The sequence below is a fragment of the Oenanthe melanoleuca genome, chromosome 11, assembly GCF_029582105.1.
Source record: "Oenanthe melanoleuca isolate GR-GAL-2019-014 chromosome 11, OMel1.0, whole genome shotgun sequence".
Classification (NCBI taxonomy): Eukaryota; Metazoa; Chordata; class Aves; order Passeriformes; family Muscicapidae; genus Oenanthe; species Oenanthe melanoleuca.
This window is the reverse complement of record NC_079345.1, coordinates 16,890,862-16,910,845: the sequence shown is the minus strand read 5'-3', so window position 1 is coordinate 16,910,845 and position 19,984 is coordinate 16,890,862. Positions and strand designations below refer to the sequence as shown.

The following is a 19,984-nucleotide window of genomic DNA, read 5'->3' as shown; positions in this document are numbered from 1 at the left end:
GTTTATCCTTGCAGCACTTTTGTTGGAATTTGGTAATACAGTACTGGAAAGTTCTTGGTTGAAATGCAAAATATAGGCATTATTCTATCAAAGCACTGTAAAACACTGTATCACTTTCTGAAACTTTTTGGTTAAAATAACAAGAGAATAGAATTAACTAGAATATGTAGATTTCAAAAAATGATCCATCAGCCTATGCAAATTGCTGTGTTAATAATGTATTTTTTATGCTGAGCACATTTGACAGCCATTTCATCTCTCTCTCTAAACCAGAGCTTGGCAAGCTGCATTAATTCTTACACTTTACAGATGTACCATTCAGTGCAAGTGCCATGTAGTGATGTGATCCCAATAAAGCAAAGCATGTCACAGCACTGGCATTATCAGTAAACAACTTTGTGACTGGCTGCTGAATGCAGCAGAGAAAAAGGGGAGGCAAAAGCCAGTGCTGTTTTAGCACATCTCACAACCATTATGGGAGTGTCAATCCTAAGTGGCACCAGGGCTTTGGAAGAGATGAGTGGACAAACCAGAGCCACTGAGGTTCACTCAGATGTGTTGGGTGCAGTTCAGACAAGGTGGAGCTTAAACAGACCCAGAACCTAAAACTTCCTGCTTTGACTTGCTCTATGTGTCTGTAAATTAAAAAGAGAGAGAGAGGTACCATGTCATAATTATTTCTCTACCCCATTAACAATAAAACTGGTATTATTTCAGGCTCATTGTGTGCTTCTACATCATTATTTCTTCAACAGGGATTTTCTGTCCTTTCTTCAATGAGTTAAAAAACCAAGGTACAAAATACAAGAGTTGCTGCTAGACTGCAAGGGACCATATAGTTATGTTTGATTATAGCTCTGCTGGCCTAAAGGTCAAAAGAAAGTTTTAGAATACTTAAGAGACAATTATCTAAAGTTCAGACTTTTCCAAAGGAATAGAACTAGAAATTATACAGACTATTATCTAAAGTTCACATTTTCAAAGAAAAAAGGTAGGAGGAAATTGTTATTCATCATCACTTTGCTGTTAATTTGTCTGGCTTTTTTTTTTCCCTTCTGTCAAGAATTTATTTACTACAGGTTCTGTATTACACAGTAGTACTAACATAATTATTCCCCTTTCCAAGAAATTCTAACATATGAGAATGATGTATACATGATTAAATATTACTTTGCTCATGATTCAAAATTCCCAGCAGTACTTTGTATTTCTGCAAAGGACTATATGGAAATGTGTTTAGGTTTTTTTATTCATTAGTTGATTCAGCTGCTCAGTTCTGGCATAAACTATTATTATTTAAGCCAACTGGTAAAGAGGAGAATATAATCAAAGATACAAAGTATGTGACATTTTCCAATTATTCTTCTACCAATACATTTTCTCCCATGAAATACTTTTTCTTTCCCTGTGTTCTTATTGATGTTTTAAGGGGTTGCAGAAACTCCAGGTCTATTAAAAAAGCAAAATCATTCAAGTGTTTGTTAATTTGTCATAGGAATGCTTTGTGAATTGCCATTAAATATTCCAGTATGGAATCCAACTTGCTGTGGGGCAGGAAAGAGAATTTGATCAATCAGCTGGATTTTTATGACAAAAAGTTTTTTTCTTCTGAACCTGATGTCTGCTATCAAATTTGATAGTCATCAATCTGCTTTTTTGAAGACATCATAAATTTTTGATACTTATGAAAACCAGGTCAGTTTGGAATATCTGACGATGCTTCAGTGGCCATATGGTTTGGCCATCATAAATCAGGAAAAATGTACTGTAAAAATGGCCTCTCTTTATTTTCAGATGATTTTGTAAGGCTTGTGTTTGAATAGAACATTTATGGCTTTACCATACAGATTAGGCTAAGGGTCCATTTTCTTGTAAACTGCTGCTCAAGAGGATTTTGAGACAGTCATCAAGGAAGGCCTGGAACAGCTGTAAAAATACACATGACACAGTTGTATATATATATATAAAAATATACATATATATATAAATATATATTAATATACATATATATGTAATCATAAAAATGTATTTTTTATAAATACAGCCATGTTGAAAACACCAAATTTAATTATGAAACAAATTGTTATAGCAGTTCTAATGAACAAACAGGTTATTTTTTTCAGCTACTAACTCTTGCCAAATTTATAACATACTAACTTAAAACTGTACCCTTTTAATCAAATATTCCTTTAAAATGTGTTTCAGCCTAAGGCAGAAAAATAAAAAAAAAAGCAACTATCTTTCATGGATGTTTCTCATAAAGCATTTTGATTTCATTCTTTTGGAAGCAGGAAGCTGATGCTTCCAACTTGTACTAAAGTGGAGCCTGAAAAAAATAAATCAGATTTTCAGCTCAGGGTTCATTTGTGAGCAGAGGCTTTTTACAAGGTGAATATGGATGAGGGTGTTTTTGCAGTTGTCACTTCTGGTTCTTGTGGTGGATCAGAAAGGAGACCAGAACTATTTTTTCCCAGGGATTTTGTAATTGCTGAAAGAAACAAGAGAAATTTTGAGACAAGAGAGCACGTGTGGGAATGTGGCAGTGACTTTTCATCCACTGGGTTTCTTTCTGCACTCCAATTCTACCAGTCTAAAGAGGTGTTTGTAAATCTTTTTGTAGAAAAAAGTATGACTGAGAAAATATCCAAAAAGAGTAATGATCAAGGTGACTTATACAATGACTTTTTTGAGGCACCTCTGTGTGTCTTGGCAGTTTTATTCTCAGGCCCTAAAACAGGGATAGGAATCTTCCTATCATCCACCATTTCTCTGTCATTAGGTGTGAATTCTGAAGAAAAACAAAAATGCCAGTGTTAGAAATGATTTTTTTAAAAATCTGTGTTTGACATTGTAAGGTCTCCACAAGTTAATAGTGAATATTAACTGTTATGAGAGGCATATGCATATTAATTATGGTTATTAATGGTTGTACAAAGCTGAAATGGCATCAGCATTCTCTTCAGCTGGCTGCTAAGTGTTCTAGAGCTCACATTCCTTCAAATGTCATGTGCCCTGGTTCTCTGCCTGCATTTTGCTAGTTTCCATTGAAACCTTGATTATAATAATTCAGTTGCTTGGTTATTTCAAGCTTGGGGTTTTTACTTAAGAATAGATGCTGCTTTTGAACAGAGATTGGAGATGAATGAGCTGTCCCTGTCCTTATCAAAAAAAGTAGGGAGTGTCACAGTAAGGATATTCCTGCTGCTCTTCTGTTTGTGTCAAAGAACTCTGTTTTACAGAGAATCTGAGATTTTAAAATGTGCACAGAAAGATAGCTCTAGTAAACAGGAAGAAACATATATTTCTGTCATTCTGTAGAGCTTCCAATTAAAATTCTTTCTTCACATAAGTAATATATCCAGCATAGATGACAACTTTTACCACAGTCCTTAATACCATTAATTATTTGATCTTTCTGAGGATATTATAAAAGGGATAAAAAAAAGGCAGAGTTCTTTAGGTGTAAGGTCCACAGCAGGGAACTCCACTATCTCAACATATTAGAGACTGCAAGGGAATTTAAAAATTGCAATAATGTGCACAGAGAAAATGACACTTGGATGCAAACTCACTGCTTCTGATTTTTGCTTTTGTTCTGTTATTTTATTGCCTGGCTTAAAAATGCAAGATGCATTCTTGCACAAAGTGGGAGATGAAGGAGTTGACTCCTGCCTGCTAATTTCACATCCTGATTGCTGTTGATGCCATTAAAGTCACTTGTGTCCAGAAAATCCAGAAGTAACTTTGTAATAAAATGATTGCATTTACATTTTCTCAAAATCTTTCATCTGAGAGCCTCAAAAGAGATCTGGGAGATTTGAGAACAGTTGGGGAATCTGCAGAAAGCACTTGGCCCTGTGGTAGTTGCTGTGGTTATGCAAACTACCTTTGTCTAGAAACCACACTGGACATCTTTTAAAGACCTTCTGCAGTGTCATTCTTTGTTCCAGCTGGGAGCTAGAGATCCCAAAACAGTCTCTTTCATGGTTATTTCAAGAATCTGATTGTGAATTTCAGAGACTGAGAGTCAGCCAGGGAGCTGAGCCACCAGGTTTTTTTCTAATTGCAAAAAAGGCAGAAGTGAGCTCCAGCTCTGAGCTGTACTTTTTTTATGTGTAAAAAAGGCAGAAGTGAGCTCCAGCTCTGAGCTGTAGTTTTTTTATGTGTAAAAAAGGCAGAAGTGAGCTCCAGCTCTGAGCTGTAGTTGTGCATGCCCAGAGCTGTGTTTCTGTGACCTGACCCTGATGCTGTGACAGTTCTTAAGATCTTACACCATTCCTGAAGCCTGCAGGAGAGGATGCACTCCTGGTCCATCCAGGTGGCTGGTACCCCCAGGAAGAGGGCATTTCATAGGGCTCAGGCATTTCCATGAACTTCTCCAGCCCCTTCCCCCTGGAGAATTCCAGGAGGCTCATTCTGATGGAGAATGCCAAAGGCCCTCCTGGCACACCTCGCTGACTGGAGGAGCACACTCAGTTCTCTTTGCCTGTGGCAGACAGCTCAGAGCTCTGTGAACAGACTTTGGGGGGTTCTGCACCTGCTTTTGCTTGTTTTGCTAAAAGCACCATGAATAAATAAACAACCCTATAATGAGGGATCAGTGGGTTGATTGGGAAGAGGAGGGAAGGTGATTGTCCCCTCTCCTGCTGAGCACCTGCTGCCAGGTTAATTCATGCAGCAGGGCTGGAGGGTGTTCCTGCAGGAGATTCCTGCTGTTGTCAGCTTTGGGAGAGAGGGATGTCCACAGAAAGGAGAAAATGAATCAGATAAATTGAGTTTATTGCTGATCAGCTGGTAGGATTTATCTTCAAGTTCTAGGAACCAACTAAAATATCAACTAGAGAGTCATTGTTCTTCACTCAAGAGCCACATCTCCAGCAACACCAAGGTGTATTTATTTTAAGACATAGCAATGAAGGGGAAAGAATTTATTGCTAAACAAAATTCCTAAGTCAAATGGGGGACTTGCCACCCATTGGCAGACAATTTGGTCATTTCGTTTTGCTTTTTCTATTTTCTGCTTGTCAGTTGCTTTTCTTTCCAGGCATAACATGTTCACTTATAGTCAAACGTGGGTTCTAACAAAAAGCAGGAAAACACACAAACAAAAACCCCCAACTAACAACAAAATACCCAACCACACAAACCATCTGTAAGAAAAGAAAGTTATTCTCTTCTCCTCGTTTGACATTTCTTATGAATAGCTCTGACTCTCCAGCCATTGCACCCTCTTTTGCACTTAACTAACAGTTAATAACCCAAATATCTTGCATCCCTTTTGCTTTCTCTCATTACTTCTGAACTTGAGAAGTTCATTACATTTAAGTTCATTACCTCTGAACTTGAATTGATAACCAGGACTGGTACCAGGTGGTTTCTTACACTCAGCAAAGCTTCACTGATGGGTACTTTATTTTCTCCATCTCTCCACCCTCTTACTTTTTCTGCCCCCTTCTATTTGCCTCTTTAGAGTACATCCTCCCTTTTTTTGCTCAGTTATACTCTGGTTTTGGCTTATTAGAATTTTCTGCAGCAGACAGGGTGGCAGTCAGTGTCTCAGGAGTATGGAAGGGATCTGAAGCTCTTCCTTCCTAAAGCAGGTGCCTTCCCTCTTTTGCATATCTGTAGAGTGCAGGGCTGTTGGGCTCAGCACATCGATCCTGTGCTCCAGCTTGGGCAGAGAAGGACTGCAGCAGGTTCACAGGAAGGAACAGGCTGTGTCAATACAGATTTCAGGGCACTGTGTAATAGAACTGTAAAAGTCTCTGGAGTTTGGAATAAATGACTACAGATGTGACACCTCTGAGTGGGATTTGTCTCAAAGAGAGAGCTGGAAATAGAGCACCACACAGTTTTCTCTTTTGAAAGGTTAAAGCAAAAGGATTAAGGATGCAGTTTATGCTGGGGTATTTTTAATTTTGCAGGAGAATGACAACGGACAGATGAATTAATTTTCCAGTATTTGAAAACAGAGAGAGATACTGAGAGGGAAAAGAAGGCTATCAGATAAAAAGAGAACTTTTGCACATCACATAGTCACTCTTACTTTGGTAAAGCTATACACACCCATATTCAGGGAAACTGAGCTATAGGATTATTTTCCCAAGATAACTTTTCCCTGCAGAGAACAAGGATGGCTCTGGAAATGGTTTAACTTGCACACGTGTGTTAGCACCTCTGGCACACCCATCCAAGGAGGAGTGCAGGGTTTGTTCACTTCCAAATGTGTGTTAATTATTGACTTCAAACACACGTGGCTTTTCCACACTGGCACGTGTGACACTGGGTGTCATCAGGGACTTTGGTCCTATTTGAGTTGTCAGAACTCTTAAGAGCTTATACCTGAAATTTGTCTTCAGTAAACACATATGCTTCCTTTCATTTTAAAAAGGGCACAAGGAAGAACTAGACTATTTATTTAGCTCCAGGGTGCCATCAGTTTGATGTGACTGTTTCCAAATGGAATAGATATAACCTCAGGATTCCTGTGGGGAAAAAAAAAAAAAATCATTAGAAATACTTCTTGTTCTGCAAAGTGACCATATTTATTCTGCTTTATGAAGGAGTTAATTTTTAGATTGACCTTCATGTGTTGCATAATCTAAATGTATGAAAAATGCTGAAATGGTTATATCATCTGCAATATAATTTATAGTAAGAACCTCTGTAGGCCAAGTAAATGTGATTGATGGTGATTCTACTGTGGAAGGCATAGAAAATTATAGAATCACAGAATGTTTGGGTGGGAAGGGACCTGATCTTCAGGAGAAGCCTATTGTCATATGAGCACTCCCATTCTTTTCTTTCCTGGGATGGGATGACATTTAGCATTGCACGTGCCCATTTTAGAGCATTAAATATCAGGAGGCATTCCTTTGTTCATGATGCATCAGGAAAATGAACTTCAACTCCTTCTTCCAAAGAAAATGTGCAGCTTTATTTTTAAGTTGTCATTGGATCCCACAGCAATACTCACACACATTCCTCTTCTCTCTGCCTCTGAATCTTTTTATTGAACAAAACACAACCAACAAACTAATGCAAGTCAACATGCACTCGATTAGTATAATTCCTAATATTAGATTATTATTTTATTACACTGAATAAAGCAGTTAAAAGTTAGAGAATATTTAAGTATATAAAGAAATCCAAATTTTCTGCATATTTGACATGACACTAATCATGATTTATACCTGAGCACTATGACACATACAAGATTATTGATATCTGGTATGTGTGTGTTTATAACTGTCTGGAATCTGTCATTTTTATAGCTATACAAATTAAAATCTGTATGATCACCCTAAGAAAAATCAACTTGTATTCATTTGATGGTGAACTGAGAACTGACTCTGAGAGATTTCACTGTATAACTCTATGGCTGTGTAGGATGCCATGCAGTCAAATGCCTCTTTATATTTCCAAAATTAACTTTCTGCATATGTATGCAGAGGTAAGATGTCCTAGGCTCATTTCTTGTCTGCCTCCATGGGAGATACAGCCTGGTTTACTCTCTTTTCTTCATTCAGGTCAAATACATGTTTAGATCACTTAAAATTAGACTCACAGCTTTTAAGACATTTAGCTTGTCTTTTGTCATTATATAAAAATCAAGAATCTTTTATAGCAGTGGAAAATGTGCAGATTGCGGACTTAAGTCCCTGGAAAAAATTTATCAACATTGCAGGAAGAAATACAAGTCATAAAAATAAGTAGAGTATAAATTAAACTGTTAGAAGGTAGAAAAAAGTGGATTTCTAGGAATGTTTATATTAGGGGGCTCATGGCTAACATGGAGAATTTTGAGTGTGGTACTTCTTTTCCTCCTTCTTCTTTATGCCATCCATGTTGAGTGCCACCCTGGCATTCTTTGATTGGTTTGAGACAGAGTTGGATGTAATAAAATTGGAAAATAATTGTAAATATTAGGTACGTAATTTAGAGTCTATAAGATAAGCCCTGCTCAGGGCTAAGGCATTCTGCCCTGAATCAACATGCTGAACAGACTGCTGTCAGCTAGGGAAAAATTCCTTAGAAACAACCATGGAAAACCCTGAAAAACAGCCTTCAGCATTTTCTTTGGCGCCCGGGCTGGGAAGAACACGGACTTTAAAAGTCCCCAACATGTCCTGCTGTGGGGACAGGTCAGGAGACCCCACAGACAGCGACAGTGCTGTGCCTTTTGCCTTTGCAGACAACACCCTGAGCATCCTGGCCAAGCACAGCGGCTTCAGCCGGCAGAAGCAGGAGGTGTACCTGCTGCCCATCGTGGTCAGCGACAGCGGCACGCCGCCCATGAGCAGCACGGGCACGCTGACCATCCGCGTCTGTGGCTGCAGCAGCGACGGCACCGTCACCTCCTGCAACGCCGAGGCCTTCGTGCTGCCCATCGGCCTCAGCATGGGCGCCCTCATCGCCATCCTGGCCTGCATCGTCCTGCTGCTCGGTGCGTGCCGGGGCCTCCTCTCCGGGGTAATAGGGGACCTGGGGGGCCACAGGCCAGCCCTACACTGACAGAGCTGGGCCCTCCTCTCCGGGGTAATAGGGGATCTGGGGGGTCACAGGCCAGCCCTACACTGACAGAGCTGGGCCCTCCTCTCCGGGGTAATAGGGGACCTGGGGGGCCACAGGCCAGTCCTACACAGTGCAGAGCACACTGACAGTGCTGGGCCCTCCTTTATGGGGTAATAGGGGATCTGGGGAGGTCACAGGCCAGCCCTACACTGACAGTGCTGGGCCCTCCTCTCTGGGGTACGGGGGGATCTGGGGGGGTCACAGGCCAGTCCTACACTGACAGTGCTGGGCCCTCCATTCTGGGGTAATAGGGGATCTGGGGGGGCCACAGGCCAGCCCTACACTGACAGTGCTGGGCCCTCCTCTCTGGGGTACAGGGGATCTGGGGGCCACAGGCCAGCCCTACACTGACAGTGCTGGGCCCTCCTTTCTGGGGTAAAAGGGGATCTGGGGGGCCACAGGCCAGTCCCACACTGACAGTGCTGGGGCCTCCTCTCCTGGGCTAATAGGGGATCTGGGGGGGTCACAGGCCAGCCCTACACTGACAGTGCTGGGCCCTCCTTTCTGGGGTACAAGGGGATCTGGGGGCCACAGGAGGGGGACAGGCCAGTCCTACACTGACAGTGCTGGGGCCTCCTCTCCTGGGGTAATAGGGGATCTGGGGGGCCACAAGCCAGTCCTACACTGACAGTGCTGGGCCCTCCATTCTGGGGTAAAAGGGGATCTGGGGGGCCACAGGCCAGTCCTACACTGACAGTGCTGGGCCCTCCTCTCTGGGGGATCTGGGGGCCACAGGAGGGGGACAGGCCAGTCCTACACTGACAATGCTGGGCCTCCTTTCTGGTACAGGGGGATCTGAGGGGCCACAGGAGGGGGACAGGCCAGTCCTACACTGACAGTGCTGGGGCCTCCTCTCCTGGGCTAATAGGGGACCTGGGGGTCCACAGGCCAGCCCTACACAGTGTAGAGCACACTGACAGTGCTGGGCCCTCCTTTATGGAGTAATAGGGGACCTGGGGGGCCACAGGCCAGTCCCACACTGACAGTGCTGGGCCCTCCTCTCTGGGGTACAGGGGATCTGGGGGGTCACAGGCCAGCCCTACACAGTGCAGAGCACACTGACAGTGCTGGGCCCTCCTCTCTGGGGTAATAGGGGATCTGGGGGGGTCACAGGCCAGTCCCACACTGACAATGCTGGGCCCTCCTTTCTGGGGTACGGGGGGATCTGGGGGGCCACAGGCCAGTCCCACACAGTGCAGAGCTCTGACAGTGCTGGCAGGGCTGAGCCCCTCTCGTCCTTCAGTCCTGTTCTGAAGTAGGCACACACACAAGTTACAGAATAAACAGTGCAGAATGGGAAATTGGAAATCACACCAGGTGAACACAGTGTGGTCCACAGCTGGTGGAAAATGGATCTGTTATATATCCTAAGGCTTGTATGAATCATGGAATCACAGACTGTCCTGAGTTGGAAAGGAGCCCCAAGGATCACTGACCCAGCCCCTGTCCCTGCAGCCCCCCAGCAATCCCCCTGTGCATCCCTGGCAGTGCTGTCCAAGCTCTCCTGGAGCTCTCAGGGCTGGGACCATTCCTGGGGAGCCTGGGCAGTGCCAGCACCTCTGGGGAGCAGAACCTTCCCCTGATACCCAACCCTGCCCAGCTCCAGCTGTTCCCTGGTGCTGTCCCTGTCACACAGAGCAGAGCTCAGAGCTGTCCCTGCAGCCCTGGGGAACTCTGCTCTCAGCCCCTCTGCTGCAGCTGAACCAGCCCAGAGCCCTCAGCCACTCCTTGGGTCCCCTGCAGGCCCTTCCCCAAACCTGCTCTCTCCTTTGGATGCTTTCTTATAGATTTACCTCTTCCCATTATATGTATTTATATTTGTATATTTCTATTATGAGTTTATTCTGGATTGTAATGGCACAAGAGATACTAAAGCTTTACAAGACAAGCACTGTGGTATATTTTAATAAAACATACATTTGTAAACAACATCAAGCAAGTGAGGGAGAGAACAGTGAAAGGAGAGTCCTATTTCTGCATTTTGGAGCTTCACTTTGTGACTGAGATTTACATCAGTAACTGAGGTTTCAGCTTTAAGCTGCAAAAACAAACATTACCTATCTAGAGTTTTTATGCATCTGTCCATGATTCGGAAATTAAGCTGAGCTCTTTCTTTCTCTCTTATTTTCTCACTCTCTTTTTAGTCATATGATAGGAGTCTCTCGCAACAGGTAGAAAAAACACTGATTTCCTTCTCCCATTAGGGCTATATTTTCAGAAAAACACCCTCTAATTTCTGAAAACACCATCCCTAATGTAGATCATTATAGACTATGTGAATAATGATAGCCTGACTTCACTTGCAAAGGGAAAAGTTGAAGCTCAAAATAACAAGTATGGGAAATCTCATTGCTTCTATAAAATTGAGCTTCAGATGTAAATATGAGCTGATATTTAAAGACTAGGTAACTAATCAGAGTTTCTGATGAAATTTCCTTCACGTGAAGGGGGTTGAAGTCAGAGGTCTTTCAGCTTTCCACCCTTGTTACTCCCAATTCCACAAAAAGCAACCTCTCACCTTCCCCAGCTGCACTCACCATGTGGTGTTGGGATTGGAAATGTTTTGCCTAATCAGCTTGTGGTGCTCTCTTTGCAGTCATCGTGGTGCTGTTTGTGACACTGAGAAGACACAAGAATGAGCCTCTGATCATCAAAGATGATGAAGATGTGAGGGAAAACATCATTCGCTATGACGACGAAGGAGGTGGAGAGGAAGACACAGAAGCGTTTGACATTGCAACTTTGCAAAATCCAGATGGAATTAATGGATTTTTGCCTCGTAAGGATATTAAGCCTGATCTGCAATTTATGCCCAGGCAGGGTCTTGCACCTGTTCCTAATGGTGTTGATGTTGATGAATTTATTAATGTAAGGCTTCATGAAGCTGATAATGATCCCACAGCTCCGCCATATGACTCTATCCAGATTTATGGCTATGAAGGAAAGGGGTCAGCGGCTGGTTCCCTCAGCTCCTTGGAGTCCTCCACATCAGACTCAGACCAGAATTTTGACTACCTCAGTGAATGGGGTCCTCGCTTTAAAAGACTTGGAGAACTTTACTCAGTCGGAGAAAGTGATAAAGAAACTTGACAGTGGATTACAAACTTTTTCCCTGCTGACTTAATGATCATGTAATATTCTAGGGCCACTGCTGTTAGTTAAAACTAATGTGGCTTTTTGTTTTAGAGGCAAGTTTAGCGCCAGTCATCTATAAAATCAACTACATTGTAATGTTGAACCAAAAAAAAAAAGTATATGTTAGGAGGTTAAGTCTTGTGGAGTGTGAAGTAAAGTATGTGGAGTGTCTAGAAGTCTTTGGATATTTGATATTCACTTGACCACTCTGAAGATGGAGATTTGGATCTTTGATTATCTTCAGTGAATTGAAAAGAACAAAAAAGAAATTGGTGCTCTCTTAGGAAATGGACTTGCAGGGATTTGCTGTTGAACAGTAGGTCCTGCCCAGTATATGTAAAGCTAAAGGTTTGTTTCTGCATTGCCAACAAAGATCCTGCCACAGAAAAGTTCAAAGCAATATCTTGGTCTTCTTAGCAATGCTGAGCAGAAATAGCATTGCCAATTCCTACTGGCTCCTACTGTGCAGTGACCATCCATTGTACATACAGTAATTGTTGGCCACGCCACCACAGACTGAATATCATCTTTAAATATTGTGTCAAGCCTTAAAATATTCACATGTTCTTAATCCATTCCAGTGATGGGTAATACATACTACTAATGTGTAGAGATTCAGAGGCAGGGCTGCAAAACCTTGCTTCACAAAAGGATCTTTTTTTCTAGAAGAAGGATCGACCCTGTGCTTCGTCTTCTGAAAGAAAAAGCTGTGAAATGGGATGGACTTACATAAATGAAAGAATTGCTGATTTTATTGCTAAAGATCGAATTTATTTGTTTAATCTTTGAAATAAATATTTTATTGATGTCCATTACTGCTTTTATTTATTAAGACTGATAATCTATAGAGTAAGATTATGAAGAAATCTAAATTATATCAGTTAGATTTTTTTTTCTATATGTAATGAATGTTTCATACATGTACATTTTGAGAAGAAACTAATTGTTGCAGGTTAAAGCAGTTCCCTGTCCATTTGCAGTAGCTGAATTTTAAGAGAATGCTGGCAGGAATTAAACATTGCCAGAGAAAACTTTTGACAGTTTTATATCTTCTTCATAAATCTAGTACCTGGTGTTTTTAATACAAGCACAAACAGCTGGAAGTAAACTGGTTCATGTGAATATTTAAACTATAGACTTTTAGAAATCCACACATAACACAGTACAGTAAAAAAAACATGCTTATAGTTCTCCACTGTATTAGAGCAGGAACCAGTGTGTACATAATTTTACTGCTTCTGTTATTAGCATTTTTTTCTATAATATTCATAGTGATGCACCAGGGCTCTTGCACACAGAGAAAGAACACTAGAAGCTGCAAGCATACTCAATTTGTAATGCAAACTTGCCATTTAGAAGTAGCAATTGTATAAGAAAACTACGTATTACATGCAAATCATTTTAATTTTCTACTTTGTTTTGAGGCTATATTATCGTTTGTTTATTTACTCCATGTATTGTATTCAGAGAAACTCCTGTATTGTTTCCTACTTTGTGAAATATATTTTTATAAATACTTTTCTTGTTATTGCTTTTCTTTCAGGTTTACCTGGGCACTGCAGAAATGAATCTGCTGGAATAACTTCATAGTTTTTTGAGGAATGTAGTTTCTTCAAAATCATTTATTTATTAGTTGAATACAGACAAAATAAAAGAAGAAAAAAGGAAAATATTTGAAACAATTTTTGACAGTGATTGCAGAATTTTGACAGTGATGGGAGCACAGGAGTTATGAGTGTCTGATTCACTGCACCATGCTGAAAAATAACCTCACATGATTTTTGTTAAAGCATTGCTGGTTAAAACAACCCACCAACCTAAAGTTCCTCAATAACACTTCTTCTGCAAACAAAGAATTCCTAAAACTTCACCCCCAACTTACCTGTATTTCAGATGGTAGCTTTGACTTTGCTTTAGCTGCAGCATGACTTGGCTTAATGACTGTAGCCTGTGGGCAACTAATACATTAATAGCACTTTGATATGTATTATAAAGATTTTATTGAAATTTTTAAGTATGCAATACATTTCAGTTACACCGCATTAGAACAAAAGTGCTTTTGAACAACTGAATCTAAAACTTTTGGCCAAACACTGAACTAAACAGTGAAGTCCCCTAAAGGTAGGAAAGAAACCACCCTGGAGATTTCAGTGAAATCAAATGTATTTCTGTAACTCACTAAAGGAAAAACCAGACACTCGTACTCATCACTTGCTCTGGTGTTCTGGGCTGCCATGGCAGATCCAACACCAGTGCAAACAGGAAAGGAATTGGGAAGTGAGCCGGTTTCTGGTGAACATCCCAGTGCTGGGAGCCAGGGAAGGTTCTGTGAGCATGGATCCTGCCATTGTCTAGGGCCACATCAACCTTCAGGGCAAGGCACTCTGAGTTAGAGGCTACACTGGAGAGTTTAGCAAAGCTCTTTTGAAGGAAAACTCACAAATGGAAAACCTTCTGATTGCCTTTCTGATTGAAAGTTCCATCTGAGACCACGACAGTACATTCAGTAATAAGATTTCCAGGGAAAAAAATCCCATCACTGGCCCTGTAGAAGAGGCAAAGCATGACAGAAATCTCATCATTGTCAGTCAAAAAGAGATGGGAGTCACTACTGCTGGGCAGAGCTCTAAATTGGGCATTGCTGCAGCTTTTAAACAGGAATAGCTACAATGCAAAGGGGAGAAAAAGAATTAATGAATTTCTGACCTGCCTATAGAGATGTGCTGTTTCTTGTGTCATTGCCTCTCCACTAAAGGGAAATGATTAATTCTGCAAACTAAGTCCATGTAATTTGAATATAAAATTCATACCAATACATGTTAGAGGGTTAAATGTCAATCATTCAGTTTTCCAGTACTACTCCTTTTTTGACACTTAGCATAGAATGATTTTGGATAACAACAGTATTTAGGGGGATTAGATCATACTGCTGTACATTTCACATCTAGATTTAGACATATTAGCAACACTCTTTTTTAAGCATGTAAAGGTGTAATTCATCTTTTTCAACAATATTTAATTAGCAATTGACTCATTGCAGGTGACAAGGAAAATGCATTAAATTAGAATTATTAATACTGATAAATTTGAGAAGTAAATACTCAAAATCTTTTACAAGTGCCAGGTGCCTTAGAGTCCCATTGATCCTGGCCTGCCTTCACCTGGCTGTGCCTCACATCATTTGTCACAACTACTGAAGTAAATCATCCCACCCACGAGAGCTGGAATTCTGTGCAAGGGCACAAAATTCAGCTCAGGCATTTCAATATGAAAGCACTGTGAAGGGAATGTGTGTACCTGTTTATCAAATATAGCTGGGATGGCTGAAGGTCCTCAGCCTGTCCTGTCCTTTACAGCAGCTGAAAGCAGAGCCTGTTTGTGTGCTCTGACCTTGAAATCAGATCACACAAGCTCATTTAAATACATTTTTTACCTGGTATCATTACACCTTTTTGTCTATGATGACTTTGAAATGACTGTGAAATACAGAGGAGAGAAAATGGCTCAAGACTTTCATTTAAATCAGCAGTAGCTGATCACAGGAGAAACATTTAACACTATGGCAACTCCAAATCCCATCAGCTCTGTGGCAGCACAGCAGTGACAATTCTCAGTCTGGAGAACAGACAGGATGTCTGCAAAATAGTCTGCTTGGAATAACTCTATTTGTACAGCTCTGCTAGAGATGGAGCTGCTGATTTTAATAGAAAGAGAAAAATAAATCAGCTCCACTACATCCGTGCAGTTGCATCTACCTACAAATGTGCGTGGCAATTTTTCTTGACAGCCTGCATGGTCATGGAATTCTAGAACTGAATAAATGGGTTTAGAAAGCTTCTCCAAGGTCTGTCTAGGCAGGGGAATTTTGGCAGGTAGTCTTTTCCTGTATCTGATTTTCTTGGGATATAATTTCAGTCAGATGGAGCTGTTTGGCTATTCCTCCTCCTTTGCCTGCTCCTCCCTTCACCATGTCATCTATCCTGAGCTGGAATATTTGGAGTATGATGGTAGGAAGTTCATTAGGACCATGCAGCTCTTTTTCAGCTGCTCACTGCTCAGGGACTAAAAAATGCAGCTTATCCAGGAGAGTGAGGCTCACCAAGCTCCCTTCCTCCTCTAGGGAAGACTGAACAGTCTGAGCTACTCATATGAAAGGACTGTTCCAGTATTTAAATTGTGCTGAAAAATCTGAAGCTAATGATTTTTAATTAATAGAAAAATATAAATAATAGAAATAAAAAGTTCATTAGCAGCAGACATTCACAAACGTTTTCTGATCAAAAGTTCATCAGAACTGCAGCGCCAGGAGCCAGGGAATGGCTCCAGTGGCAGAGGGCAGGGCTGGGTGGGATATTGGGAATTAGGAATTGTTCCCTGGCAGGGTGGGCAGGGCTGGCACAGGGTGCCCATACAGCTGTGGCTGCCCCTGGATCCCTGGCAGTGCCCAAGGCCAGGCTGGACACTGGGGCTGGAGCAGCTGGGACACTGGGAGGGGTCCCTGCCAGGGCTGGGGTGGGATGGGATGAGCTCTAAGCCCCCTTCCAAACTGGGCCATTCTGTGATTCTGTGTAAAAAGGTTGCTCAAAAAATTATTTTTCTGATTTGGGAAGTTTTTAGCAGTGGCAGGACGTTCTAGTAAATTGAAGCTAAGCAAAAATAAAAATCTAAGAAGTAAAAAGTGTGAACATTCACACTTGTTAGAGTTTGCTTTCAGACCACAGTACGTGCCATTAGGAGAAAATAGAAAGTACTGATGGAGTGAGCAATGAAAGCTTTCTGTGCTCTATCATTCAGATAAGTTGGACTTGTATTATTTCTACATTTGTATACTATTTGTGCAAGATAATATTCTGCCTTTGCAGAAGGTGAAAACCAATTTAACTTGCTGTATAATTCACAGTGATGGGTTTTGTAATCACACTGTAAAATGAGTCTAGCTGCTGTATTATACAATACTGATACTGGCTTATGTGCTGCAGAACCAGACCCTCTCCAACTAATGTCACAGTATTCTAAATGAGAAAATATAAAAGTCCTGACAATGCTTTTTGTGCAATGCAACTAAGACATCTTCCAAAATGGTTAATAAAAGCGAGCTGAAGCTCAGCGTTGCTGGCAGAGCCTTGTAAATGTGCTCATTAGCATTGCAACACAACTATCTCTTCTTTTTTTGTTCTTCCTACCCCCCTACACTGCAAACACTAAACCAGAGAAATAAACAATGTGAAAATCTCAGCCTTCTCTTCAGAGGGGATGTGGAACAACTTGCAAATTTCCCTTTCTTCTGCTTCCACTGTTTCTGGTGCCTGTCTGAAGGAGGTCTGTGAGACCACAGCAGAGTGAGGGCATGAGTAAAGGTTGCCTGTTTTATTCCATGATTGGAGAAAGCATTTCTGGTATGGAGGCACTAGGACCATCCCCTGATATTTTTCTGGGCACTCACAAAATACAAATTAAATCTAATAGTGACAGCTCAAATTCCTGTTCATCAGGAGCTCCCAGGCCAACCATCTTGTGTAGACTCATGGAATGGGTGGGATTGGAAAGGGCCTCAAAAATCATCATTTTCCACCCCCTGCCATGGGCAGGACACTTTCCACTACCCCAGGGTGCTCCAAGCCCCAGTGTCCAACCTTGGACACTGCCAGGGATGTCCATCCACTTGTTCCACGGGGCTGAGGAGCACAGAGATTTCTTCCTTTACTCCTGTGGAAATGCTCTGATTTGTGAAGTCTGGAAGAAGCAGCCAGAAAGGCAGCAGGCAGCAGCACTGATAACTGGTGGTGACAAAATGATGGGTGAATCTGGAGTGGTGAATCTTCTCCTTTTGTATCTTGGGTCTTTGGCTTGGCCAAGCCAAGCCTTGCTTTTTTTTTTTAACCTTCAAAATATTTAACAGCAAAAAAAGTCATTTCCCTGCCTTTCATAACAGCTTGTTTTTGAATTATAAAACAGGTCTTGTGGTTGGGGGGCCTTTTTGTCATTTCTTTCTTTGTTAGTGGAATGTTCCCTGATGGCAACATTGACACAGTTCATTCTGCCAAATTTCACAAGCTGGCAGTTTTACCAGTGAATATGAAAACAAAAGATGTGCATTTTTAAACTGAAATATTATTTATATGATTGGGAACAACAAAGCCAATTGAATCACCTTTAAAATAAACTCCACTTTCACATTTCCTGCCACAGATGGGATTGCTTTGGACTCATTTTCAGATACTGAGACATCAGTGATGGGAGTTTTCTGTGCCAGGCAATACCTCTTCTGACATTGCTGAGGAGTGAGTTTCTCATATTTTATAAAATAAGAATATCATGACTTTAACCCAGGAACACAAAAATAGGGTGTTTCACTTAAAATCACATGAACAAGTAGAATTGAGGGCTGAATTCCAAGGTGGATTCCTGCCAGCTCCTGCAGTCCCACGTGTGAGCTGTGGCCACCCAGAATCACCTGTTAAACCAAATAAAGGCAGGTTGGGGAAAATGTCATTGCAACAAAGTGCAGGAGACACAATTAAACCCTTGCAAAAAAAAAATAAAAAAAAAAAAAGGTCAAGTATGAATCATCAAATGCTGCAGGGTTTTAATGGATATTTCCCAACCCTCTTATATTACATGAAACAGCAGCCATTCATTTTATGCTATATAATGCTTCTTCCATAAATAAAAGTAACAGTGGATGAGAAAGGGGTTTTATTTAGACTGTCATAAATGTCTGCTGCTTCTGTTTTCATAATTTACGAAAAAACACAAAAAATCAGGAATTTTTCAGCCCATGATTATATAGACCCAGTCCAATATTTGACTAAAACAGGAGTCTCCATGGCTCTCTTCTTTGTGCCCCATCCCCATGAATTCTCTGGCTTAATTAATTAATAAAATTTAGCATTGTGTCTGCTCTTGTCCATGTGGCAATTCATTTGAGAGCTTTTTAATTCAGATTCTAGTAAGAACCTGTCCTTTCAAGCAGCCTGCCAATATCAGAGAGGGAGGAAAAGTGTTATCTTACAAACCTGTGATTGCCTTAATAACTATTTTTCAAATTTTCCCACAGCTTCTGTTTCTGAAAATATTTTATCACTTAAAAATGAATGAAAGGATTAAGTGAGTGGGGTTTTTTGCAATCCTAATGTGACACAAACAGAATCTAGTAATTTTGAGAATTTATTTCCCCTTATGGGCATTTCTTCATGATGGGCAAACGAGCACATGTTGAAGAATTTTATTACCAAAACCAACTTAAAGTTACAAAGAGACAGAAAAAAACATTTAAAATAAAAACAGAAAGACATATTTTCCTAAATTTTCAGAATGATTCTGTCTAGTTTTAATTTTCGTTTCCAGTCATATTTCCAGTGTGTTTTGTGGATTTTTTTTTTCTGGTAACAAATGCCAGTCAAATACTGTCAATCATAGGAAAATAATTTGATGAAGAGAATACATTATTGCTGCAAGTGATCCTTTCATCGTGGAATTTGATGGTCTGATAGCAATTTAGTTTCTGGCAAGGAATTTTGGGAGCTGTAGTCCTCAGGGGTAATTTCTCTATTTCTGTTTTATGTTTCTTTTAGGTGGTAGGTGAAGCACAGAGAACTCAGTAAGGCACAAAGTCAGATGTAATTCAATGCATCCTGATCTATCCTGTTTCCTGCTCAGGTAAGTGTGTACTAACAATTTTTATATTTACTAAAAGAATTTCCCTTAAAAGCTGGAATTCAAATTTTGGAAGCACTGATAAAATATTGTTTTCACAGCACTGGGTGTTGCACATAAAACATCCAAACAAGTTTCTAGAGGTGATGAGGAGCTAATGAGGAAAGAGTGGTACAGCTGAAAAAAGAAAAAAATAAAATAAATTATTGCTGTGAGTAGTTCACCTGCCCCAAAGGGCAGAAACTTCCCCTGTGCAGGGAACCAGAGTGAGATCTATCCAGCACTTAATTAACACTTAAACCCACAAAATATGGCCCTGTGCTCTGCAGTGATTTTCTCTGAGGACACCAGCACAGAGAATAAGTTCCAAACTTGCAGCCCTTGCTGTTCCTCTGGCAGTCTCATACATCACTGGAGCTTTCCTGCCTGCACCCAGAGGCTGCACAGCTCTGCTCAGTGCTCAGAGCTGGCCCAGACAGCTGATGGGAATTCAGAAATTGGGCAGCAGCTGAAAGTGAGTGAGCAGCTAAAACACAAGGTGCCACTTGTAATCCAATCTCCCTGCTGCAGTCTGGGGCTCAGTTTAATTGTTTTTAGTGTCTATGCAGTAAGCCTCAAA

At 41.1% G+C, this 19,984-nt stretch overlaps 1 protein-coding gene across 1 annotated transcript in view; it reads left to right on the top strand.

The window, feature by feature from the left end:
* CDH8 (cadherin 8) overlaps window positions 1–13,220 on the top strand; it is a 149,790-nt gene extending 136,570 nt beyond the window's left edge. Inside the window, exons 11-12 of the mRNA XM_056500593.1 lie at window positions 8,195–8,446; window positions 11,171–13,220. Of these exons, the coding sequence (XP_056356568.1) occupies window positions 8,195–8,446; window positions 11,171–11,664 (746 nt within the window). The 3' untranslated portion in view covers window positions 11,665–13,220. The remainder of the gene's footprint in view (window positions 1–8,194; window positions 8,447–11,170) is intronic.
* The last annotated feature ends 6,764 nt before the right edge of the window (window positions 13,221–19,984 follow it).